Source organism: Neopsephotus bourkii, unplaced genomic scaffold (genome assembly GCF_033783945.1).
Source record: "Neopsephotus bourkii isolate Nb327-2 ecotype Australia unplaced genomic scaffold, CSIRO-AGI_Nbou_v1 NB_1767, whole genome shotgun sequence".
Lineage (NCBI taxonomy): Eukaryota > Metazoa > Chordata > Aves > Psittaciformes > Psittacidae > Neopsephotus > Neopsephotus bourkii.
In genome coordinates, this window is record NW_026902241.1 from 12,073,664 (window position 1) to 12,099,955 (window position 26,292).

The window sequence follows — 26,292 nt, forward strand, 5'->3', positions numbered from 1 at the left end:
ACCTTCCCCTTTTTTTTTTCTTTCTACAATTCTTTTAGAACTGCCCTGAGAAACATTGATCATGTCAAACTGGTGAATTAAATGGAACTTTTCTCACTGTTATTGAGTGGGAATGGGATTGAATCCTTGACACTTGGCAACTTGAGCATACAGCAGCAAGGCATCTTGAGCAATGCTTCCCTGTGGAGTTAATTCTGATGCTCCTTTACAAGCAATGAGAGGATGTTTAAATACAAAGTAAAAAACATTCTATTTTTTTTTTCCATATGAATAGATCTTTGGGAGCTTCCTTTTATGCATCAGTTGTTAGGTGGCAGTAATGTGCTCAGCACTGTACAAAGTCACAAAATTGATTTCTCAACCTTCTGTTGAAGGGATAACAGCTTCAAAGATTACGGGAATGAAGATGTGTTGGATGACCCAAGGGAGGTAGTTAGCTTAGGAAGAAAGATTTCTCTATTTCTAGGTTGGTCTTCAGCTATGCTACCAGTTACTGTTATTAGAAGCAAGAGGATTCTTCATAGATATTGGGAGCTATTCTTAAATGCAATAGCACAAATGAAAGAAGAAAAATCTTTTGTTTTCTGGCAGCTTGTACATAGAAAGGCTTCAGTGTGCTAGTCAATACATAGTTTTTGATAGACATGAAAATTGGGTAAAACCAGCACAGATAATAGGATTTCATTGCTAAATTTGAGACTTTTAAGGGTATTTTTAGTCTCTATTTTATAGTATTTAAGAATAAGACAGGTTTAAAACAAACTGCATGCCCTCACAGTTTTTTGCTTCTGCCATCTGAGGCCCTAAGCAGCTGTTTTGCCATTCCTTAATGATTTAGGGTACAACATCTTGTATTTTGTCATTGACATGTATTTGCTTTATAATGATTTTGGCTTTAGAGGTGCTGTTGTCTTTATTGTCGCAGCGGTTAGGTTACTAAAGCATCCCTAAAGTACATAGTCTGCTTCTTTTTTCTTATATAATGTAGATATATTTTTTGTATAACAATATACAGAATAAATAATATATATGAAATATTTATGAAACTAGTGCTGTTCTTTGATTATATCTGTAACTCTTCTGTTTGCACAGGTCTGAGAGCAGTGCCATTCTTCAGGGTCAGATGAATATCCTCTTCATTTCTGTGTCCTCTGCATACTCCTTTTCTTTGAGCTTGCGTTTGTTGTGACACCCTTTCTTTTTCTTGCTTGATTCTTGTAGCTTTTCACACTGCTTTGCTTGTGCTCTGGCTCTCTTGTTGATGCAGCAGGCCTGCCCTTTGTCTTCAGTGCAGGGGTTTAAAATCTTTCTTTTCCAACAGTATTTTTAGATAGGACAAGATTGAAAATGTGGCCACTTCTTCATGAAAAACTTGTAGGCTTCAGTTTTTATTTTGATTCTGAATGTGAAAAAAACCAATATACCCAAGATTTCTTTTTTCACCGGAGAATTAGAAAGATGACAAGGCTAGCCCTATCTGACCAAATCATTGCAGTTTCACAATAGTCAAGCCAGTCTCATCTTTTTGCAAATAAACAACTTTTAAAATAAAAAGTGTGTATGGCAGGTTATTTGTTCAGTACATGAAACTGAAATTCATGCCCTGGTTTTGTTTTACTTGATTAAATTATGAGACTAGTTTTTAGGTGAGCTTATTTGGTGTTGACAGAGGATATTGGTGGCAGGTGGTAGGAGCCAGGTTTTGGTTATGTTTAGCTTAGGAACAATACCTAAGCGAAATCTGGGTTTGTGCAATCACCCAAGTTTGGTGAGATCCAAGAGGTCTTGTTTCTGTTCCCTCAGTCCCAAATAGGCAGATGTACATGGGATTTCCAAGGAGGTTGTGAGAATAACATATGTTTATTGTGGAATGTTTCTTAATTTGAACCAACTACTCGGAAATCTCTACTGCATACAGATCTTGGGAAGAGGCAGCTCTTGCTAAAAGAAAGTGGGTTCAGAGCTGCTGGCAAGTGTGGCTGGTTGGAGCCACAGCAACCTATAAAGATTGTAATGCATATATATAGTGATGAACTAGCACCTCACACTGCAGGTGTCCCTTTGAGCTGTTTTGTTATTACAAAATACAGTTGTGCTGTCATTATGTATGTTTTGTTTAAATATTAATGCCACTTATTTTAGTGCCAGGGGTTATTTTGCCTTTTCAGTACATTCTTCAGCACATAGAAAGGGAATAAAGCATGTGTGTCTTTTGATGGTCCTGCAGAAGAGACAGGAACCTTTTGTTAAACAGCTGTGCATGGGGATCATAAGTGTGTGCTTAAACTAGACTTGTGATGCGTATTTTGTGTGTGGCATGAATGCATTTGCTTTGCATGATTACAGTGGGAAATCATGCTTCAGAAACATTCTTTGAGACATAGGTGTTTTGGTTTGGTTTGTTGTTTTTTTTTTAAACAAGATCTTGAAATGCATTTATACCCTTTATGTGGTAATGCCCTTGCTTCTATAGAGATGGACACGGAAATACAATTGGCCTTACAAGCATGTATGCCCTTATGCAGGAACATGCACAATCAAAGGTTTGCATTGTTTGCAGGTGCATTTTGAGAGGCTGATTATAGACTTGACACTTAATGTAGTGCGCTGATTACCTTGGGGGTCCAATCATGCAAAGATTTACAGCTGAGGGTTGTACTGGCCACTGTGAGGAATCCCACTGACTGCAATTTTGAAAGAACTCGGTGTGCAGCAGAGAAGTAAAATTTGGCATCAAGAAGCAAACACTCCAGATGATCTCTAATGTAGTCTCTGAAAGCTGTCAGAAGCTGCAAAATTGGCTTTGGCAAGTTTCTAAACTTCTGTCTAAGAGAGATTTTTCTCTGTATTGATAGAAATTACACGCCTTAGTTTTCTCTCTTTCAAGGCAGTGATGGATAAATTTCTGAAATATGAAAAATCTGGGGGAAGCCTGAAGCTATACAAGTTTTCCTTTTTCCTTCTTCAGCGTGTTGTAAAAACAGTGTAAATGTTTGAGATAATAAGGGAAGATATGCCAAGGAAAAATCTCTTGTTCTCTAACTATATCCATTCAAGATATAATCATTCTGGTGATGGAGTGTTATGACTCTGAAGGTAACATGTAACATTCTGATCTAGTTAGTCTTTGAGATGTCAGTACTCGGCAATAATGCTAACTTTTAGCTTTTTTCATTTTTCCGAAGTGTTAGAAATGAAGAAACGCAAGTTTGGCAAGAAAACGAACATAGGCTTTTGAGGTCCACTTACCAGGAGAGGATGGAGGTTTCAGCTGCAAAACGAAACCAACTTTTTCAAGAAAAGAAGTGGTTACAGGTAACAGGACTGCAAAGTTCTCTAAGAACCAGTGCTGTGTGGGGAAAAGCTTGTAAGCTGTTGCACAGAATTCAGTACATTTATTGTAATAGTGACTTTGCGTCTGTGCAGCAATTAGAGCCTTGGCTGTACTCCAGTTGATATCTAAGTGATGATTGGAGATGGCAGCCACAGGAGCTGAGTTAATCTCATTATGGAGAAGCAGAATTGCAAGGCTCGGTGGCTTGTGTGCATGCTTTAACTTTCCTCATTATCTTTTGAAGTGTCCTCTCTATGTTCTAATTTGCCACTTTATTATTTCACTGATCTCCAGAAATTTTTATTCAAAGACAAAAAGTTTTCATCTGATTCTGGTTAGAATTGACTGTAAATACATAATTTACCAGCTTTTGTTCCTGAAAGATGGTTGATGTATTTCATAAGGATGAAGGAATCATCATGGAGCTGTTAACATTTGCCAGCAATAACTTTACACTGACATGTGATGTCACAATGCGGTAGTTTGGCAAATGGAATGCTTTTAAGATGGCTTCTGTCCAATTTTTAATCTGTAAGTCTTTTCTGCGAAATTTACCTCTTTTCACTGTCCTTCAAAAAAAATCCCAATTTACTGGCTAGTGCAAGTCTTTGCTCCACCTCCACTTGGCAATGTGACACTTTAGAGGGCTAGTAGGTCTTGTCTTAAAATCTCCTTATTTTTGTTACTATTTTTCCTTTGGTGGATCCGATAGTATACTCATCTGTTTATTTTTATACACACAAATATGTATATGAAAACCAGAAAGAACTAGAACAAAGTATCTACTGGTCATTGCAAAATCTAACTTAAATGAAAAAATGTCTTTTCTATCCTAGTCTTCACCTTTGTACTGCTTAATTTGTTTCATCAATATGTAAGAGTATAGTTCAACATCATCAATGTTCAGAAAGACATTTTTTTAATAATGTAGATGTCTAGCCAGCTACCTCAAGATATTCAACTGAAAACTACTGTAGTGAAGACTCCACGCCGGGTAATGTTTTTATACTTTTCCAGGTGAATATTCCTACGTAGTTACACTAGGAACAAATGAGTCACATTGTTGCACAGGCATGCTATTTATGAGCATTTGATCAAAATTACCACTAATCTGAGCTTCTGGAGAAGAAGGCTGACCTATGGCATTTGGTGACTTCCAAGCATCCCTTAAGGATTGCTCCTGCCCAAAATCTCCTGCGATCTGAAAACATCAGTGTTGTTTGTTTTCGGTTTGCTCCCCTCTCCCTTTCCTTTCCTTTTCCTTCTACTCTCTCTGTTGTTGGTTCTGCATTTTGTCTTCAGGGACTGGAAAGCATGCGACAGTATCTAAAATTTACATATTAATGTTTCTGCTGTAATCTGTGCTTCATGGAGAACACCAGCCCATAAGTGAATCTGTCTACAGCTACTACAATCAGTACTGATTAGCTGTCATGTTATAGAAACCTCAGTCTAAACTCAAATCCACAAAGTACAACCCCAGTTTATGTTTAGTGAGCCGAATATAATCTGCTGCTTCATGCTGAGGCTTTAAGTCCTTTTTATCTGTCCCTGGAGGCTGACCAAGAGCCCATTAAAAGCTTCTTGGCATTTCTGGAAAAGAAGGCAGAAGAATTTCAGTTTACTGACTAAATTTCCATTCTCCCAGGAATGCCTGTGAACTATTCCTGATCAGAACAGCTTTCTCTCTGTGAATGCGGATTGTATGCTTGTGCTATCTATTTATGTTGTAAAAACATTTTGTTACTAAAAGTGTGTTTGTAAAACCAAATTCTGTTTATCTCCCTTTCTGTTCCCATGTAGGTTGCTTATTGGAGTGATTGCAATTACTTCATTTTTACAGAGTATGAAGGTCTTTGTATAAAGTAGGGCCTATGAAGATTTTGGCAGTATTCCCAAATTGGTAACAGAGACAGAATTGTCCTTTGTGCACACTAAAAGCCTAATTTAAGACTGAAAGAAATAAAACTGATGTTTTTGGCCTGCTGACCTTTCTGTCCTTGACAAATGCCTGTAGATTGAAATATGGGCCACTCTGTTCTCTTGTCGCTAAACCTAAAACCGAAAAGGAGGAAAATAATTGATGAATTTAGTGTGCCAGTACTAATATAAGTTGAAATTTTGGAGCCAGTCAACCTTTTAAGATGCTAGGACTGTTTCTTGTCATTTTAAGTGATACTCAGGGAGCTTATTGCAGTGCAGCAAACCTGAAAGTATGTTTGTTGACAAAATGAGCATTAGACAACTAAATTTTCCTTAAAATACGCTGAAAATATTAAAATCATACTAAGGTTTGAAAGCAAAGCACTAAAAAAGCAAGTAAGTGCTTAAGTCGGTTATCTGTGCGTAGTATGTATGCTTTATGAAAGTGTTTCATTATGTGAACATGCCTCTTTCTGGATTCCTGCTGCATATGTTGAAGATGGAAAGTGCTTGTTTAGATATTCAGAATACCATTTTTGTCTTCGTTACTCATTGTTCAGCACCATTTTACTGTATGTCACTCAAACCCTCTTTTCGATACAGATGTATTAATTTGTGAGTGGGCTCTTTTTACAGCATTAATCAACATGGCATCAGAGTGATTCAAAACCACTTAATTTTATCTCCATCACATTGATTTGGGTGATGAGGTACTCTTATTGCCATTTTACAGCTAGAGAATGAAGAAGTGAATTGCTGTAAAAAGCTGTATGGTCATTTCTAAGGTCAATTTTGTAATGCCTAATTATTTACCTGTAAAAGGTTTTGTTTTGAGGTTGTTTTAGTTTTATTTTTTTTTTTGTTAATTCCTGTTTTTAGCTGGACTGAATATAATCAGAATATGGAATTATGAGCCTTGATTTCTGTTGAGAGTCTGCAGATAGCACTTCAGAGACCCCTTTTTCTGGTTCTAGGGAAGATGGTGAACATTCAGTCTCTGGCTGTGTGTGGGGGTAGTAGTTCAAGCTGCTTGCAAAGTTTCACAGAAACTGTAGGAAGTGTTAGGAAAAGAATCAATTTTCCAGGGTGGTATTAAACTACTTCAATAGCAAGTAGTTATCCTTTTTTCTTTTCTTTCTTTCTTTTTCTTTTTAGCCTCACTTTTCAGTCAGGACAAATGAGCCAAGGGCTAGATATTAAATAAATACCTTTATTAACTCGTCAACCCTGACTCCTTCATGAAGTGCTCCTTTCTAGGGTGCAAGCTACCTGTTGTCTTTCCAAGGAAGAATTAGAATGTGCTTTTGCAGAAACTTCAGAACCATAATGCATGGTATTTGAACTCTAGCAAGACAAGCGCAACTGAGGTTTGAAGCTGTGGTCATTTTAAGTCAAGGGAGGGATTTTATGCTTTTAATTTAACTTGAATACTAATAATCAAAAGGACTTGCTAGAGAGTCAGTGATTTGCAATTTACATCCTGATGCTGGACTGAAAGCCTAGAGAAACCATTGCAGACATACTCTGCAGGAGGACAAATACATGGTTGATCCCATTATCTGTCAGTCTGTAGCAAGATTCTCTTGTCATACTTGAATTGAGATTTTGTTCTGCTTAGAAGTAGCTCTGTATTTTAAAGGGAAAAGGTGCCTGATGAAGGAGAACCTGAAATTTGGTATTGAAATGGAGGTGGGGTGTTCAGATTGTTAGCAATAGAGTTTCTAAATATGATGAGAGTTATTGTGTGTCAACAGAATAATGTCTTCTTATTTAATGTGCTAAACTGGAGAACCTTAATTCATGCTACTTTTAGAGACTTGTACTGTATTTTTCTAAGAGCAGAAGGATTTCTCTAACAGGGTTCATAGTAAACTCAGGTTTTTGCTCTCTGCAGGAGGAAATTGAAGACCTCCGAGCAAGACTGGCCATGTTGGAAGCAAAAGATCAACAGCTAAGAAGAGAAATTGAAGAACAAGATAGGCTTATTCAGTCACAGGACTGTGAACTGACTGCTTTACTTGGCTGTGTTTCTTTGCGAGAACTACAGGAAATAAGCAAGGCTGTGGGTGACACTTTAGCATTGTCCTATCAAATTCCATGCAGTCTGGATCTTCCGGGGACAATAAAGAGGTATTAAAATTTCAACATGTTGTCAGTGATGTAGAGGCTTGGATCTTCCCAAAATAATGTTGAATTTGCTGGCAGTTGTTTTCTTCATAATTGTGCCAGCGAACTACCTGAATTCAGACACTTTAAAATTTTCTAAGAAGAGATGTTGAAGTTCTAATATTAATATACTTTCTCAGGAAGAAAGACTGTAGTTATTTGAAGGTCTTGCACTTAATTTTTTATGGCAAAGAGCCACTTAACAGAAAGCAGTATGTATCCATTAACTGCTAATACCTATCATCAGTTTAAACTATTTCTTGTTAACTGGTGGATTTCCCTGCCAGCCCCCACCCTCAGCTTGGTAATTGCAGTAATTACAACATGTTTCTCATAGCCTGGAAGTCAGTACTAGGCATCATCTGAATAAACATTGGAGATGCTGCTTGCTTCAGTGAACTTCCAATCATAATAAATTCTGAGTGTTAGGCTCAGACAGTGGGATTCAGGTAGCAGGGGAAGGATGCAACATGAAGGCTTTTCAAGTCCCTACCCTTAAATGCACAGTGTATGGATCCTTTAAATGGAAAACTAGCTACTCTTGGTAACCTATTGGAAATAACCTCATCTTTATTTATAAAAGCAGCACAAGTGCTCAGAGCCTAAAATGTACTGGCAGGTAATGGGATGTTGGTGATGGAACTTTGAAAGTGTTGTGTCACAAGGACAAAATAAAATCTCTGTTTATCCTAACTTGCATTTCTTCCAGATAAGCAATAACTATATTTCTTGCCTTTTTTTTTCCCCTGCCTTCATGTTTGTTGGATTTAGCTTGGTTATATTAACATTCATAAGAAATTGCTGCTCATGTGTGCTAATTTATACAGATATTTTTATTTAAAGTCAGCAGAATGTTTTGTAAAGGACATATTCATCTCTTTTCAGGTTTGGTTAAAATTTTATATTAGGATATGGGAAATATTTTATTGAATTTAGTTTTGTTTAATAGTATCTTATACCTGTGTTTCCAAGATTGAGGAATAAAAGGTCTCAAGCAGTCTGTCAGAACACAGGCTTTGATTTTTCTCTCAGTTTGATATTTATTTATGAAAGAATATTTAGATCCCCCCCCCCCCCCGCACACACACATTGCTGATGCAACATTTAAGTTGCCCTTAACTCTTTGGGAAATGATTTAAAGATGAGTTAAATTAGTACTGGTTTGGGGGGAACTTGCTCAGAATTCTTTGCTTGCTAGCACCATGAATAACACAATCGCTAGAGGGAAAACAGGCACTGTTGAAAGTGGGTTCAAAGCTTAAATGAAAACTTAGAATTAGTTTGTTTCCTTTCTGTTAGTTTTTAAAAGATGCACTGAATGAAACCTTTCTGGTTTAGTTTTGTTTGTTGATCAGCTCTGTGTCAGCTGGGACAATGATCAAGTGCTTCTGCTCTCTTTACCATACCTGGAATTCTGCTATAGGAAGTAGAGACAGATGAATGTTGGGTTGGGTTGTGCAAGTAAGCTCACTCCGGCAGTCATCTGTGACAACCTTTGGGAACAGTTTAAATCTCCCATATTGGCTTATAGCTAGGTGCTCTTGTCAAACCCTAAAGCCTTTTCTGACCAGAACTAATAGCAGTAGTGTAGATGTCCACCTGTGGCATGGTGACTTGGAAGCTAGAGTCATTGGTTCAGAACATGGAAGCTCTGCATTCAGGTCCTCTGCAGCCTGACTGGATCAGAACCTACCATCTCAGAGTAAGCTCTTAACTGCCAAGGATTTCAGTGTTCTGGCAGGAAGCATGTTCCATCACAGTTCTTAAGTTGGGTCTTAATGTATCTAGTAATGCAAAAGCAGAAATCTGGCAAAAGGCTAGAAGGCAATAGGAGCCCTGACTCTGGGAGAGTGAAAGTGGGGAGGATTGATGATTATAGCACTCAGCTGAGATGAGAGACTGATATGGTGGTCATATCTGTCGTATCTATTGAGGGATTTGGCAACTGTCCCTCAAGAGTGATTTTTTTTTTTTTCCTTCTTCTTTACATCTTCAAAGTGAGCTGATAGGAATGTGTCCACAACATGGCTGATGCAGTCTTTCAATGAAGCAATGTACCACTCACTGTCTATTCAGAAGCTTTCCTGTCTGCAGAAGATGGTGGCTTGCTCTGAATTAAAAATATCTTGTAGGTGTTTTCCCTACATGATGTGGCTACTTTGTCTTGTACATCCCACTCAAAGTCTTCTCAGGTATTGTGTATGCTGTAGCTGCTGCTCTGTTGAAAAGTGCACAAGCTGTCTTGGAAGCACAGACAGACATCTCCACTCCAGCTGTGTGACTCAGCCACTTGACTTTATCCTACAGCCCCTTGCTTGCCTTTGGTTCTAAAATCTCTTCCCTCAGTCATAGAATCCTTGAATGGTTTGGGTTGGAAAAGACCTTAAGAACATCAAGTTTGAGCCCCCTTGTCATGGGTAGGGATGCCTCCCCCTAGACCATGTTGCCCAAGGCCATGTCCAGCCATGCCATGAACACTGCCAGAAATGGAGCATTCACAGCCTCCTTGGGCAACCTGTTTCAGTGCCTCACCACCCTCACAGTAAAGACGTTCCTTACATCCAACCTGAACTTTCCCTGTTCAAGTTTAAACTCATTACCCGTTGTCTTATTGCTACAGTCCGCGATGAAGAGTCCCTCTCCGGCACCTTTGTATGCCCCCTTCAGACACTGGAAGGCTGCTATGAAGTCTCTGCGCAGCCTTCTCTTCTCCAGGCTGAACAGCCCCAACTTTCTCAGCCGATCTTCATATGGGGAGGTGCTCCAGTCCCCTGATCATCCTCATGGCCCTCCTCTGGACTTGTTCCAACAGTTCCATGTCCTTTTTATGCTGAGGACACCAGAACTGCACACAATACTCCAAGGGGGGTCTCATGAGAGCAGAGTAGAGGGGCAGGATCACCTCCTTCGACCTGCTGGTCACACTCCTTTTGATGCAGCCCAGGATATGGTTGGCTTTCTGGATGTTCTTTCCTTTAAAGCTGTGCAGTCCATCATACCTCAGGTACAGTGATTTTTATGTTTGCATCCAGGCATGTTGTGTTCTCTCTTTCTGTAAGAGAAAAAGCAGTAGCAGATAGTAAGACATATGGTGTGGATATACTTCCTGTATGCCTATGGGCATCCCCTACATTGTCATACAATTATAGAATGATTCAGGAGGTCATCTTGTCAAACTCTGGCTCAGTTTCCAAGTGAGATCAGGTTGCTCAGGGCCCTGCCAGTCTTAAGTTTTGCTTGTCTCCAAGGATTTTTTTGGTCCATATCTAGTTGGAATTGTATTTGCTATCCTAAATCAGTGCGTCTTGTGAACGGCAATTGTGTATTAGGTAGCAGGTTAAGATGCTTGATGAAGTAAGTTGAGCATATTAATTTTAAATTAAAAAATCTTGGGATATTTAATATGGAATAGATTTTTCTGGAAATGTACTTTCTTATTTTATGAATAATAATGTCTTTTAAAGTTTGGGCTACCTGTGTGAGAAATAAAGCTATTACTCATGCACATTTATTAAAGATCAGTGCTTATGCAGAAAGCCGTTCAGTATCAATATGCTCTAAATTACAGTCTCTTGGCTATCAGGTTGCAAGGTACTATGTATTCTAACTGCATTGTCCTAAGTACTGCTATAATGTGCTTTGGCATAATTATTTGTTAGGTACATGAATTGCATTCAGTACTGGAATAACACAGGGCTATTCTGAAGCATCAAGACAATCTGTGTTAAAATTAATTGTATTGAGTGGCTTGTTGCTCACTATAAAATAACGAATTATTTTGTTTTTCTTGGTCTAAATGCTACTAAATAATAACTTATTAAAGTAAACTTCAGGAAATGTTGAGAGAGTATCTTAAATGCAGAATAATTGCCCAGATAGAAGTGTGCAGAAGCAAGAGCGCAAGTCAGTGTAATATTGGGCTAAGGGTTGTTTCTAAGCTTAGTTTTCTTGTCAGACATTATTTTCAAGAAGATTCTTTATTTTGTCTTGTTTATCTTCTGTTTGTGGTGGACTTTTGAAAATAAAAAGCTTTTGTCAGTACCAATAGTATGTTTTGAGTCTCAAGAATTGAGAAATGTTACCCTAGGCTCGCTTTTGTGGGCTTTTGGAAGCTGAGGTTAAAACCTGGCTGGTTAATGTGCAAGCAAATGTGTTAGCTTGTGTTTTGACAGGGATTCTCATCAAGGTTGAGACCACAGAATGTGTAGTTTTGCTCATCCAGACAGGCCTAATTGCCCTTGGTAAACTAAAGGGTGTAATCATTATTATAAAAGGAGGAAATTGCAATGCAAAAGCTGAGTTCATTTTGTGTGGGGTTGTGTGGGGATGTGTTTAAAAGGTGGGAACAGCTGGTGTTGTGTGCACTGTGACATATGTTAGTGTTTTAACTAAAAATGATGTACTGAAATCAGAGGAAAATAGGACCGAGTGTTTCAGTGGAAAGTACTTTCTCCTGTATATTGCAAAATGTAAAAAAATGTGTGATTTCCATACTCTACTGAAGAGGATGCCATTTCAGAAATATGTTTTTAACTGGTGTAACTTGAATCTTCTCTCGATAAGACCGTTTTAATTATTTGACATGCTCTCTTCAGTACTTGTTGTTTCCTTTCTTTTTTTTTCACAATGAAAACTGGGATGTCTCTTATGTTCGTACTTGGTTTAGTTTGGCATTGTGTTTTTTTCCATATCTACAGATATATGCAACTGTACAGCATATCGTCCTTAAAATAAATTGCACAGTTCCATCTGGACTATTGTTTGGGCACTGAATGCTGGTTGAAAGAAAGAAATTCAATTAAATATCTTTCAAAATATCTTAATACTCCACCTCTTCTTCCACCCCTCCCATGGACCAATTTTTAATTAGTAGGAATTTGTGGGATCTTCTGAAGATAGGGAAATTCTCTATGTGTTAGTTATTATAGTGCTGTCATGGCGAGTGGTGCACGAACTGAAGTTTTATGCAATCAGTTTACTCTGCTTTAGTGATGCCTGGAGCTCATCTGACAGATTAATTCAAAGTGAAATACAAATGCTCAGGGGATTGAAAACATTATCAGAATATACTCAAAGCATTCAGCAACTTCATCTGAGGCCAAAGCACGATAAAGGCAAAAAAGGTGGTATTTTTTTGGGGGGGGTGGGGAGGTGTTGTTTGGCTGTGCTTTTTTTTGGTTTGTTTGTTTTGGTTGTTTCTTTTGTGGGTTTTTTATTGTTTTTGTTTGTTGTTTTTTGTTTTTTTTTTTTTTTTGAGATATTGGTTTACTTGGGAAAAGATGGGGAAAGAAAGGCTTATATGTAGTCTAACTTTAACTGATAAAAGTGGCATTCAGCATGGGCTGTCATTAGGGCAGACTGTTTTGTACACATTGTGTTGATGCTCTTCAAAGTATATTGTCCACGTGATATTCCTAGGCAAATCAGTGATTAGCAAGCTAGGTGAAATTACTAAGAACTCTGAATGCAGCCATGTTTATTCACATGAGCTTTTCAACAAAATCTTGGAGAAATGTATTTAAAAGAAGAAAAACAAATCGCACCCTATGCTTTCAAAAATATACCTGGTTTTTGCTACATAATGTGCAGTCTATCCAGGAAAGTCTGTATTTAATATGTAATCTGAGGTTTTCTTTGGCTATTTCTGTGAAAATGCAGACGTATCAAAAATATCCTCTGCAGATGAATGAAACGGCTTTATAGTATCATGAAGTGTATATGACAGTGTCCAGGCTGCTAATGTTCCTGCATGGTACAGCAGAGAACTGAATTGTATTTTTAATGCCAGATACGCTTAGAGTCTTTACTTCTGGGTTTACTTCTTTTGTGGGTTTGAAACTTTTTGTTTTTTGCTGTCGTCTGCACTTTTTTCCTGATTTCACAACCTTAGTAGTGCTTAATCACAAGTAGAAAGTAACGTCAGTAGGTAAATTAGAGACAATCTACATTTTTTTCTTCTTATAAGATCCTCCTGAATGTTTTCAGGAGGGACTCCTATGCTGTGTTGTGAGTTGGACCGTGAAGACTGATGGCTTAATAGACCTCAAAGTGCATTGTATTGATATGAAACATTTTCTGACCTCATTTGGTGCTTGGATGGGGACGTAGCTGGGCCTTGGACTGGCTATATATGAAGCTGTTTTCAGCAAGTCACCATTGCTTTCACCTTCTCATGCAATGTAATTTACTTGTGGGTTTTGACTTGAGGGAATGATTTTTCACATGCTTCATCATCATGTCTCTGCCATGGGAGATGTCAGCCTGTCGTGCTCCCTTGGCAGAAAGGCTTTCTGCCATCAGTTGTCACAACCTGATAGCCAGTTGCCTTCTCGGGTACAGTTATATTTCACTGATGGTGGTGTAAGCATGTTTGTTTGTGTCTGATCTAAGATTCTTGCTCCTGGGCTGTGTGAGAGGATAAAGACTCTGGGCTCCTTTCTCTGTACTATTACCTGCTTTGTAGGGCAATCTTTCTTCTTTTTCCTCCTAAAAATCCTTTTCCCTCTCACAACCACAGTACAGTCTCAGTCCACATAGAATTGCTGTGGAATATCAAGAGTCCAGGGAAAGAAGAATGTTAAAAAGGAAGGCGTATAAGTAAAATGTAAGTGAGAGAAGAGTGATTTGCCCACCCCCCAGGCCCTTTGTTTCCCTCTTACGGGTATGCATGGTAAAACGAGTGTTTTGAGCTGGCAGTTGCACAGACAAAACAGGTAGCTTGTGTGACCTCCACAGCTAGGTCTTCATCAAGTAATAGGAATGAAGAAGAGAGAGCTCTCAATCACCTCAGTAGTACAGTTGTTTTAGTTTTGCAGGTCTGCAGGAATTGAAATACACCACTTGAAGAAGTGATGCAAAGCTCCTGGAACTGCTTTCTCTGTTGTTCACATCTGTCCCAGTCGTAAGCTCTGGGCATGGAAGCCTTCAAGGCTTCTGACAGCTCCAGTTCCCTCCGCAGGCCTGTTCATGTTAACTTCATTTTAGTCAGTGATAAATCATCTTCTGTGACACAAGGACGATGCACAGGTCACTTTGAATGTTCCTTACTGCCTTGACTTAAGGCCCTTTCATGCTGCTCTGATTTTTATCGTTTCTAAAGCTTAATAGAGAATTTTAAACCTCCCTTCTGCAATAGGAAGCATGTCTGTCTATGATACATGACAGAAGCCAAAACACAATTATGGGGTTCTTAGACTATAGCCAATACCATTGCTGCTAGGTATGATGATGGTAGCTTGCTGCCCTGTTTTTTTAACTGTAGTTCTCTTGTTTAATGATCCACCGATCCATTTTATTTGGCATGCTACACTTTCACAAAACCTGTATCAGGGAGCTTGTGGCAGAGGAACAGAGCCAGAGAAGTTGTTCCCTGGCGCTTGGGGAGGATTCTGCCTTGGAAATCCTCTGGCCCTTCTGCCCTTGGGACGGTCAGCTGCATAGCCAGCTTCCTCTGCCACAAGGGGCTTTCTGAGGGGAAAACTGAATTTTGTGTCAAAAGTCATAACCCACCCTGTGCTTTGATAATTGGATTGATTGTCTCATTTTCAGCTGGTCGCACAGCTGGGTTTGTGTTTTGAGGAGGCCATCATCTCTGCCTTCTCAAAAAAGGTGGCTGCAAGCTTTTGTGAGAGGCTAAGACAAGTCATAGGTGAAAGAAGAGGTCTGCCTCTTTCTTTGTGATCTGAATGATTAGGAGGCTCAGCTTTCCTTTTGTAGATAGATAGGTGTGTTCCTCTCCATTTTGTCTACCTAGGATTAATTTCATTCCTTTGTCCTCTGCTCAGGATTGAAGTGTAGACTCCTTGGGCAAGTGGCTTTGTTTCTTTTTTAACTCGCTTGTGGGAAGAAACTGTGTATTGAAAGCCTGGCATGACATACCATGTCTGTGCTTTGTCACGTGTAAAGAATTCACTTCCTGCAAATGTGCTAACAAAAGTCATCGAACAAGAGCTGCCAGAGTTGGAAACTGTGGTGTAGGGCTTCTTGATTGAGTTGCCTGTGTCTGGGCTGAGTCCTTTGTTCTGTGGCTTAGCAGTTTATAGTGATTCTGATCCTGCCAGGGCCAGTGGGGACCCCTGTTACAGGGAGGAAAAGGGGCTTCTGTGAAGTCTGCTGCTGTGCCGCAAGCACTAGTCTGCCTTGGGAAGAACAGGATGTATTGGAAGCACAGCAGGGAAAGGAGAGTAAGTCTTCCAACTTGGAGGACAGAGCCACTGCTACCAACCTGAAGTATTTTACAGCAATCTTAAAAGCAGTTTTTAATCCTTCCAAGCAGCTTTATAGAAGGCAAAAGTCACAACAGAAAGATGAGTACCACCTGCTTGAGTACCTACATCTGCAGTGTGATAAGGAATCTGGTTTTCCTTGCTGAGCATCTGGTTCCACCTGCTTGCCTGAACAGCATCCAGAAGGATGTAGCAGTCTGTAAAGTCTAGGCCATATATGTGTGGATTCCTCTGGGGATGCATAAGATGAGATTTATTTCTCTTTAGGGAAAAATGACCAGCTGTCCCAATCACTGTATGATACTTAAGTCATTTGTATATAAGAAAGAGAGATAGCTAACAACAATATCCAGGAACAGACCCCTTCAGTCTGTGAAGTACAGTGGATGTTATGAGAATGACTGCAGCTGCTGCGGGCAAGCTCTAGTTTTTGTGCACTCCAGACAGATGTAGCAGGAGAATGGGGATCTCTTGACACATCAAAAAGTCTGGGGAAAGTGTCTGGAAGTGATCAACTGCTGCTGCAGATAGCTATTTGATTGTGCCTTTTTTTTCAGTCTGATGCTCCTATTTCAGGGAGCAGCAACTGCCACAACCACTCTCTGCAGCAGCAGCTGACAGAGTGACTACAACACCACATGAATGATTGGTTGAAACAGACGGCCAGTTTGGCTGTCTGAATGGTGTGTTATACAGGACCAGAAGATTTCCAATACATGCCAATGAAAATTCAGCTTGGTGGTATCATTAAAGATGCCAACAGCACTTCAAGTGACTGTGAACTCATTTTTTCTGTTGGAGTGATTTTTATCTAAAATCCCAGCTACTGTACTGTGCAGACTGAGGTGCTGCCTCAGTCATCCTGTGGCAGGTATTAAAAGAAAAAATAATCTCATTTATCATGCTTACCAGAAAATTGTGAAGTGTCATCTAATTCCCTGATTTTTCTGCAAGCCTCCCATAACTGGGGCCAGTGTGTGGCAGCACTGCAGCAAATAAGGGTTGTCTCAGTTTAAAGCTCTTCTGTATGTAAGAGCTTCTGAGCAGTATGATGCGTTGTTATGGTTCACTTTATATAGGTATAACTCTTTGGGTGTCGACAAAAGCAAGTGCAGTCACCCAGCAACCCATGAGTCAACGGGAAACCTCATGAGTAAGGTGATGTTATACAAAGACAGTGGGAAAGTGTACTTCTGGCTCTGCCTCTTGAAGAATTCTGAGTGGAGGAGCACATGTATTGAAGTGATCCTTGACACAGAGCAACAATGAAGAAAAACTGCTCTGCACATGATAGAAAAAGAGCAAATTGCTGGAACAAAATCAGCTCTCTAGTGGTTCAGAGCTAGGTGCGTAATTTTGGGTTCTCATTCGTATTCCTTGGAGAACTCTGCAGATTGAAATTTGCAGAAGGTCCAGTGCTTCTGTACCTTAAAGTACATCTCTTGATAATTTTCATCTCAGATCAGATTAATTTTTCAGGTTGGAAGCTTTCCAAGGTGACATTTTGCATTTTGCTGCTAATTCAGGTGACTAGTCTTTGCAACTGCTGCAAATTTCATTTTCAGATGAATTAAATACAAGTTCTCTCCCTTTCTATTTAGTGTCAAAGTCCACATCTCAAGAGCACATACAAGTTTGGACAGAGAAATTGGATTTTTCAGCACATCAGTTCAGCAGAAATTTTGTGGATTTATCGTTGTTTAATGAGCTCTGTCATCTTGGAAGTGTTCTGTGTGCTGCATTATCTAAGGAAAAAATCGGAGTTTGTTTGTAAAGCCCTGACTTACGTTTAATGGATGATTTTGCTTCCAAACACAGAGATATGCTGCTATGAAAATCACATTGTTTAAAGTCCTATGGATCATTGGACGAAGATGAAAAGGGACTTGCTTGACTGAAAAATTGCTTTCCTCGTATGGTAATACCCAAATACATATCCCCACCAGGCTTATGAACAAATCACATAGAATGAAAATATTGTCGTTCAATGTCTTTCTTGATTAGGTAGAATCAAACTTCATGGTGGAGAGTTTAAAAAGAAAACAAAAAGTGCTATTAATGCATTTAATGCCATCTGGCTTTGAATGTTCTTAATCAAGCAGAAGTGTATGGCCAGCAACACTTTTTTGTAGGTCTAACCCTGTAAAAAACACTGCACGTGGTACCTGTATTAATGAATCTGTTGATTTTACTCAAGAAAACTTTGGTACAAGTAGATTTTCTTATTTTTCTTTGTCCTAGTTGTACATATCTAGCTTAAAGCTGCCTCTTGTTAAGTATAGTTTTGGTCAAAAGTTTTTTTTTTCTGGTTTGTCTTCAAAGCTCTGTGAGATATACACATAAAGGGAACTGTAAAAGTGCAACAAAGTTATTGATTGATTGCTTTATTTTTGTATTGTGGGATTCTTCCTTAAAGGTCCAGTGAAGTCCCTAGACTTGATTTTTGTTGGATTTTTGCCTTGATGTAGACTGTAGCAAATGTTTACACCAAATGTTCCCTGAGTGGCACTTCCAAGTTCTTTTGCAAAGGACTGGACAAAGGCTTTTTTGGAAGGTCAACTTCTGTTTGCTGTTAAAAGCAGGATTACTATTGTAGGGCTTCGTTTATGCATTTTCATCTTCTAAGAGAGTACAGCTTCTTGTGACTTCAGAGTTGAAGAAGGAATTGTGTTAGAAGACTTAAAGCTGGAAAAGTCATGCTCTCTATAGGCTGCAACTGTTAGAATGAGGTTATCCTTTGCAGGCAGTCTCATTACTCTGGGCCAAATTCAGACATACTCTAACCTGTTTAAATTTGCTGATAGTCAAGAAAATACTCTTTAATTTTATACAGGAGTGGATACATATTTATATGAACTAAGGGTTCAGCCCATCCTGCTTTCTCATGTGTGTATAATCTGAGCATATGCTTCTAGACTATTGCTCTTGAATTAGAAATTCAGGCATGGGTAATTTTAGGTTGTTCTTTCTTGTGCTTAGTTTTAAAGAAATGGAAGTTCTTTTTGCTTAAGCACTATGTTGTGGTGTGGAGATAGGAACTGAAATTACAGGATCTAGAACAAACTTTCAGGTGACACTAATGTAAGGATTATTTGCTGTTAAAGGGTGTCTTCTTGTCTTTCAGTCTGGCTGCTTAGTTATTGTATGAAGATAAGAATTTGGAGTACAGAATATATTTATTTTACACTGGTACCGTGTGTGGTATGTTCTGTTGTGCAGTTACGGAGACTGCATTCTGACTACTTTTTATTGTCACTGTATATATATTTTGTCAATAATACAGGAACTGTTTCTGTTTAAGCAATATGTATATTTATATATCTTGAATGTAGAGCACAGCATGACTTGCCTTTTGCCCATTTTCATTCTTTGAATTTTTTCTGAGGAAGCAAAATATAAATACACAATAGCCTGGTATGCAAAGGGAAGGATACTAGCAAAGTGGAAGGAAAGACATTCAGAAACATGCCTTCCTTTAGTAGAAAGCCATTCTTCCCAGTATTGTGCTAGATAACCTTCCTCTGAACAAAGCCACTTCCATAGTATTTGTAATTCTTGCATGTAAATTGTAACTTCTCGCAGTATTCTTTAAAAGACATTTTAAACATTATCTGCTGTATTGTGACATTTAATGTTCTGTGTGGTCATGTGGAAAGCCTGTGATAAAGCGAGGAATGAGTGAAGCAAGCCACCTGACTCCAGTCCTCCTTCTGTCCCCCATTACTTGCTTTATTTTGCCAGCATACCATTACTGATTATGAACATTATAATCTCATCAGGTTGCAGCTGCATTATTACAGTTCGATATGCTCTTTCCTATCCTTCTTTAAGGTCACTAAAATGAGATACTTAAAAGGCACTGTCTTGTTTGAAGTATTGAGATCTTAAAATTTTTGCTGTTTTTTTTCTTATGTGCCAAGCCAGCCTCAGCTCTTGAATATGCAGCATTTCCATATCTTCCTGCAGCTCCCCAGCTGAAGTCCATGTTTTGCTAGATTATTACTGAATTTATTATCCAGAAAGGGTAATTCCTCAGCTCCTGCTTTCCTGTTTTGGTCTAGTGTGTATACAATGAGGCCCTAAGATGTATCAAGTCTACATGCCTTTCTTCTATCCTCATTATAGATCCTAATGTATGTAAATCCATTGCAAGCCATTTAAGTGATAGACTTACATGGTCATCCGCATGAATGAAGAAATTACACGTGATGTATAGATAGCTGTCAGTTCTGCAAGTGTTGAAAACCTTTCTTCTCCTGTGTTTAGTCTGTTAATTTTGTGTTAATTGAATTCCTGTCTTATTCTAGTCCTGTCAGCTGGGTCAAGAACTTTGCTTTCTCTGTGTTGGAGTCAGCTTATACTGAATTTAAGAAGTAACTTCTAACTGGTCCTTATATAGCAGAGACTGTGAGGACAAGCAGTCAAATTCTTGATTAGCTGTTCTGCCAGAGAAGAATGAGTCAAAACTATGGATGTCTTCCCAGGCAAGAATTCAGTGATGTTCCAGAGAGCTTTTTTTAAAGCTGTTTTCCCTGTTAGCGATAAGTAAAACACCTTTTAAGCAGACAGAATACCCCTCTTAAAATGAAATATGATGCTTCAGGGTGGTGGTAAAAGAACATACTATTTCTGGTTCAAGTTGCATGTAAAAGATCATGGCTGTTAAAGCTCTTTTGTTAGTAGAATGAATCAGTATTGACTGCCTGGGTTCTGTTGCGGGTCATTAACTTGTCAGTTAATTGGAAAGCTTGTGAAGGGCTTCTCCGTGATGGTGTTTTGTGGTAGAAGAAAACAACCTGAGAATAAGCTTAGTTAAAAGGTGGTTATAGCCGGTAACTATGGTTGGTTTTGATTGCTTTGTGCAAATTGTATGATGGGCTAATCTGTAAAAGGAGAGGGGATTTCTACAGTATCACTCCGAAGGCAAACAAGGATTCAAAACAGGATCCTACTGTGGAGCTCATATCATAAATAATGCAAATACGCTTGTAAGAGCCTGCATGAATGCTTCAACTGTAACAAAGGATTCTTCAGATTCAAGGCTGTGGTTAATGTAGCTATTTCTAGCTTGAGTCAAAATGATGATTTACTAATTATATTCTTTATTGATATGTGTCAGATTAATATAAAATTCTCTTAAAGCTCTAGTTCTGCTGTCATTGTAATGGCAGTGTGTGATTTCCTTATTTATTTTCAGTGGTTTGATAGATGCACATAAAAAAGTAATCTGGGTATAAAGAGTCTGTTTCTTTCCGCTCAGTACCTGGATGTGAAAATCCTCATGGGCTCGTGCATCCTTGTTAGCAATATAGACTTTACAACTGGGTCTTAGCTTGTAATGCTCTTTTGAATGTATGGTTTAAAACAAAGTTAAAAATTCATCTCTCTTCCTATTATCTTCATGAGTTCTGCAGAGGAGTGAAATGTTGTGTGAACTTGAGGGGACTTTCTGTGAGCAAAAGTAAGCAGATAAGAGGAAAGGCACATGGAAGACATTTGTTAAATAGGGTTGCCATCTTTATACTGTTGTTCTTCTGGCTATAACTGCACTTTACATTTTATTATGGCCTGGGTCTCTAGAGTTGAATTTTACAAGGCATTTTCAGAACAATTGGGTCAGTCACCCATTATTCATACAATTACACACTGCAGCCTTGCTGCTCCTTGTTGACATCTGTGCACAAAGCCCAGCTCTTTTTTACATAACTTGACCAGCTCAGACACTGATTGTGGAAGATACTGAGAGCTCCAGAGAAATGGCTGAGTAGTTCATTCCCTCTAGCATGCCCAGAGGCAAGCAGGAAGTTGACAATGGCATCATTACACGTGTGGTATTTTGTGGTTTGCCTATATATTGCTATAGAAAGAAACTGGAGACTGCTATGTGGGAAATGTTGTTAAACCACTTTTACATAGCTACCTAGCTGCATTTCTGTTTGTTGCCTTACACAGGCATTGACTTATACTGTTACCAGCTATTTCTGAGGGGGCTGCCTCATCTGGAGCTGGAGGGACCCCTGCATGCTGTGGTGGTAATGAGGTGACTGGCCTTGCTGGCTGTATATTGAAAAGGTGTGTGCTACACGAAGCAGGGTATTAGGGAAAGTGATGCAAATAGCTGTCTTATTAATGGGGTTAAATGATACACTAGATAGCTGATTTCTGCCTCTGAGGCTGTCTCCCGTGTGCCAGCCTTTCTGTAGGTGGTCAGTAACTGAGCACAAGTCCAGTGTCGTGTGCTTGGCTTTCAGACTTAACACAAACTGACTCTTTAAACAAGACTCGGTATGTCCTATGCTTGGAAAATATGAAGGAGTAAGATTTCAAAAGAAAACTGAAATGCATAGAGGTAGGCAGTAGGGACAGTGTGCATGTCAAAATGGGCATTCAGTCTTAACTTTCTGAATAACAGTGACTTGTGTTTCTTTCACTTGTGAAATAAATACAATACTGCCTTTTCTTGAGGGAGTATCATTGGAGTAATGTTTGTGTGATGTTTCCAAAACGTTTGGATACTTCAGAAATAAATTAATAGTTCTTTCTTTGGCAAGAATATTAGCAGTAGACTCTGAAAGAAGCACAATTTTTATAACACAGCTAAAAAGAAGAATTGTAATGCTGCTGTGGGGAGTGCTGTCATGTACATTGAATTGAGGTGTCTGACAAAACCAAATAGTGTGTGATAAAGTAATTGAATGCTGTATGAAAGACTCTGCCTGCTGAGTAGGAGGGAGGGAAGTATTAAAGTTGAAAAAGTAATCTCTATACTAACTCCTCATGTTTGACTTGGCTTGGATTAATTTTTTTTTCAAGTTAAAAATGTAACTTGTCAATTTACTTACAAGCACCAAAGGTGAATATTTATGTTAGGCTCGGTAATATCAAAGTAATAAACCTATTTGGTTTTATATGTGAAAAAAAACTTTGAATTTCTTCGTAGAAGCATGAACAATGCCTCAATTTCTGCTCACTGTTGTATCAATTTGATACAAATATTTTGTAGGTTTTTATGAAATTAAACCGAGTAATGATATTTCATATAAAATCACTGTTAGAACAAATGACTGTAGTTGAACTTTTCCTAGCAGAGCTGGAAACTGGGTTATAAGAGAACGATTAGCTGCAAACTTCTTATGTCAGAAATGCCTTTATATTAGGTGTTTGGATGGTAGCCTAGCAAAGCATCAGTCCTGGACACTGCTGGGAACTTCTAAGATACTGGGGTTACACAAGAAATCATAATTGTGATTCAAATGAGAAGTAAAATGCATATGTACACTCAATAAGGAACTGTAAAGCTAGTGTATGAACTGTTTTGCAAATGAACAGAATTAAGTGGGTAGAAATTGGGTGGACAAAATTTTGGTTAGTCACTAGCAACACTAAAACCAAATGTACAGATTTTATCTTGGTATTGGCTCCTTTGTAGTAGTGAGAGTCATTTTAAAGCCTCTGTGCTTCCATATGAAAATGTGTCTTGTGTAGCAGACCGTGATCAGCAGAGAAAGTCAACTTCACTTTATTTTATTTTAATCCCTTCTAGCCTTCAGGAAAAAGAGCAGTCGTTCACCATGTCCATTAAAGAAACTACTGCCAAAGTAAGTACACATCAGTGTTCAGTTCTTCAAAACATTTTGCGAAGCAGATAATAGCTTGCATCTTAATAAATGGTCTGTGTTTTAGAAAGCTGGTTTTGTGGCACTTTTTCTAAACAGATTTCGCTTTAAATATTTTTAAACATACACTCCAAAAAACCCCCCAGCTTTTATATTTGGACAGGCCACAGAGATTACGTTTAAGAAGCAGATGGAGTAATTTGTTGTTTCTTGGTTTATGTTTGCTAGTCTCTATTTAGGAAAACTTAGGAAAAGAATCCTCAGCTTCACGAAATGAAAGTGAACTCTGGTCACAACTTAATGCTTTCACTCTCCATATAGAGCCTCTTACTTTCCTAGCTGATTGGTTTCATTGGTGTAAAAGAAAAGCATAAATGAAGTACCTATCTTTCCCACCCACACTAATACTAAACTAGCAACCTCATCCTTATTCCCCTTTAAAAATATAAAGAAAAGTGATATAGAATATTTAGCATACCTTTTGTTTCTAACCAGAGATGTTAATACTTTAATTTCCTTATTTCTCATGGCCTCCTTCTGAGAAAGAGAATACTAAAATTTTATTTTAGCAAGCCACAGAACATCTTCGCTTCAAGAGAGCTCTAGAAAAAAAGGTCTGTTTATTGTAGCTGACCCATACTGGTCTATATGGGACTGGGAGTGGAAAATATTCCTGGCTTTTGATCAGGAATGAATTTATACTCTGAAATTATTTTTTTGTCTTCTTTCTCTAGTAGCACACATCAAAATTAGTAAAAAATTTATCCTTTATAATCTATCCTTTCTAATCATCTCATCCAATGCTTTTGGCATGCACTGTTCAAAAGACTATTTGAAGACTGCATCTCAGTATCCCTCCCTCCCTTCCTACATAATGTTGAGCTTATTCTCTTCTATTCCTTGCTTTATGCACACATCTTGGGGAAAAAAAATTACTATACACCATTATGACATGATGTTTTCCCTATTTTTAAAATTATTATGAATAAGGTATCAAGGAAAAGATTGCAATTGACCTACAGCTCATCTATAAAATGAATGATATATTCAGGGCCTTAGTAATATGTTATTTCAAGCCATCTGCAAGCTAAACCAGATTTCACCTTCTACCCTGAAAATGTGTGTCTCGAAGTTTTGTTTTACAGCTGTAGTATCTAGAGACTTTTTCAATAAGAACTGAAACAATCGGATAACAATTGAAGTCTGCAAGGTAGAATTCCACAGCCTGTTTGTTCCTTTAAATATTCAAGAGATAAAATATTATTTTAATTTCATTCCATTCCTGTGTGATGTCTTTTATTTATTAGAGAAGATAAATAGAAAGAACGTAATGAGACTCCTCCAAGTCATTTATTGGTTTATTTATTCAGATTGTCTCATCCTATTAATTTTTTTTCTCAAGCTGAATAGAGCTGATCTTTTAAACCTTTTCATTGTATGGGAAAAACATTGCTTTGTCAAAGGTCTTTTTGTTCCCCTGTGCCACTGATATTTCTATGGCCTTTTCTGCCTTACCTGCATTGTTTTCAGCTGAGGCTGCAAAAGCTAAAATTTGCCTGCTAATGAAGGGAACAATCCCCCTTATCCACCACCACCCTTCAGAAATTAGTATCTGCTTTTGCTAATGGCAAGATTGTGCTGTTATGGGAGATCCAGGTGGATTGTTGTCTTTAGGCAGTGTAAAGTGATTTTCTCTTTCTTTCTAAGGTGCTGTTGTAAAGAAATGTGAAGGTTATTAAAAAATTATTGTTATTATCACTTTTTCCTTGAAATGGTTGGAAGAGTAAATTTCAGCACTTTAGTCAGTGTCCTTGTCCCTGTTTCTGCTGCCTTAGATTAAAATCGTATGCTGGAAAGATGGAAGAGGGTGGCAATAGGCAAATTTTCTTTTGACATTTTACTGCTTTTCATCTTGATTCCACGTATCTTTGCTAAACAGCGTCCTACCGGTTTCAGATAGACTGCTTTTTTGAGTAGCATTTATGTGTCTGAACACAACTCGTAAGATATATTCCTGAACAAGAGCCTGTTGTTTATGGTTTGTGTGTGTTTTTTTGGTTTTGTGTGGGGTTGTTTTTTGTTTGGTGGGTTTTTTTCCTTTTTTTTTGTTTGTTTTTTTATAATCTTCTTTAAAAACCCCCTCAAACCACCAAAGAAAGTAATATTTGCCTGTAAAGAACTTCCCTGAAACTGAGATTTTTTTTTTTAGACCTGGAGCTCATTGGACCATGGGCTACAGCAGAGCTGGTCACTCACACCAGGGAAAGAGCATTGCCTGGGGGCACAGGTGCTTGCAGTCATACTGGTTAGAGGAGAATGGGAGGAATAGAGAAAGCTGGCTTTGTGAATATTCATTTTTGTCAGCTAATAAATAACCTTTCCTTAGTGTCTGAATAAGCTACTGTAATGAATAATTGTAGCTGTTATTAAGATAAAATAATTAGAAAAAAATGAAAAGAATTGGAGCATGTAGAGTAGAACTGATCTAATGTCCGAGCAGCACTATTGGAGGATGTTACATTATTTTGCCTCTCCTAGTTGCTCATTTAGTTTTGTTGAACTGTGCCATATGATAGCTCTGAAGATTAATGTTGTTCATTTATTTACAGAATACACGTGACATAGATACAAGCAGAGGCTTGGTAATGTACTTATCTCATGTTCCAGAAGAATCATCTCTGTGATTTAAGAGGAGCAGCCTCTGGTTCCTGCATTTTGCTCATTAATAAAGAGCGCCAGTGAGCTTTGTTCTGATGGTAGTGCTTACAAAAGTGGACAGTTTTCACTGGAAACTGATTAAACCTCCCAGCTTATTTTGCATAATTGCCAAACAGCTGTCTAGTGGTAATGACTTTAAGTTACTACCAGTGTGGGATATATTAATGCAGTTTTCCTGGAGCTGAAAGGTTCCCTATCTAATTGCAGTTCACTGAGCCATTCAGTACCCCTAAAGAGAGAGAACTGCTTAGAACAAAGTAATTAAAAACTTTCAGATTTATTCTGGAGATTACTATGACTAGAGTGTTGT

The 26,292-nt window shown here is 38.3% G+C and overlaps 1 protein-coding gene across 4 annotated transcripts in view; it reads left to right on the plus strand.

The window, feature by feature from the left end:
- The window catches only part of DISC1 (DISC1 scaffold protein), a 221,195-nt gene that overhangs the window by 73,888 nt on the left and 121,015 nt on the right, over nucleotides 1-26,292 (plus strand). For all 4 annotated transcript variants that reach the window (XR_009729304.1, XM_061378826.1, XM_061378825.1 and 1 more), the window contains 3 exons: nucleotides 3,186-3,315; nucleotides 7,152-7,387; nucleotides 23,192-23,246. Coding sequence is in view for 3 of the 4 variants with exons in the window: in XM_061378826.1 (XP_061234810.1) it covers nucleotides 3,186-3,315; nucleotides 7,152-7,387; nucleotides 23,192-23,246 (421 nt within the window). In the remaining variant the exon portion in view is untranslated. The remainder of the gene's footprint in view (nucleotides 1-3,185; nucleotides 3,316-7,151; nucleotides 7,388-23,191; nucleotides 23,247-26,292) is intronic.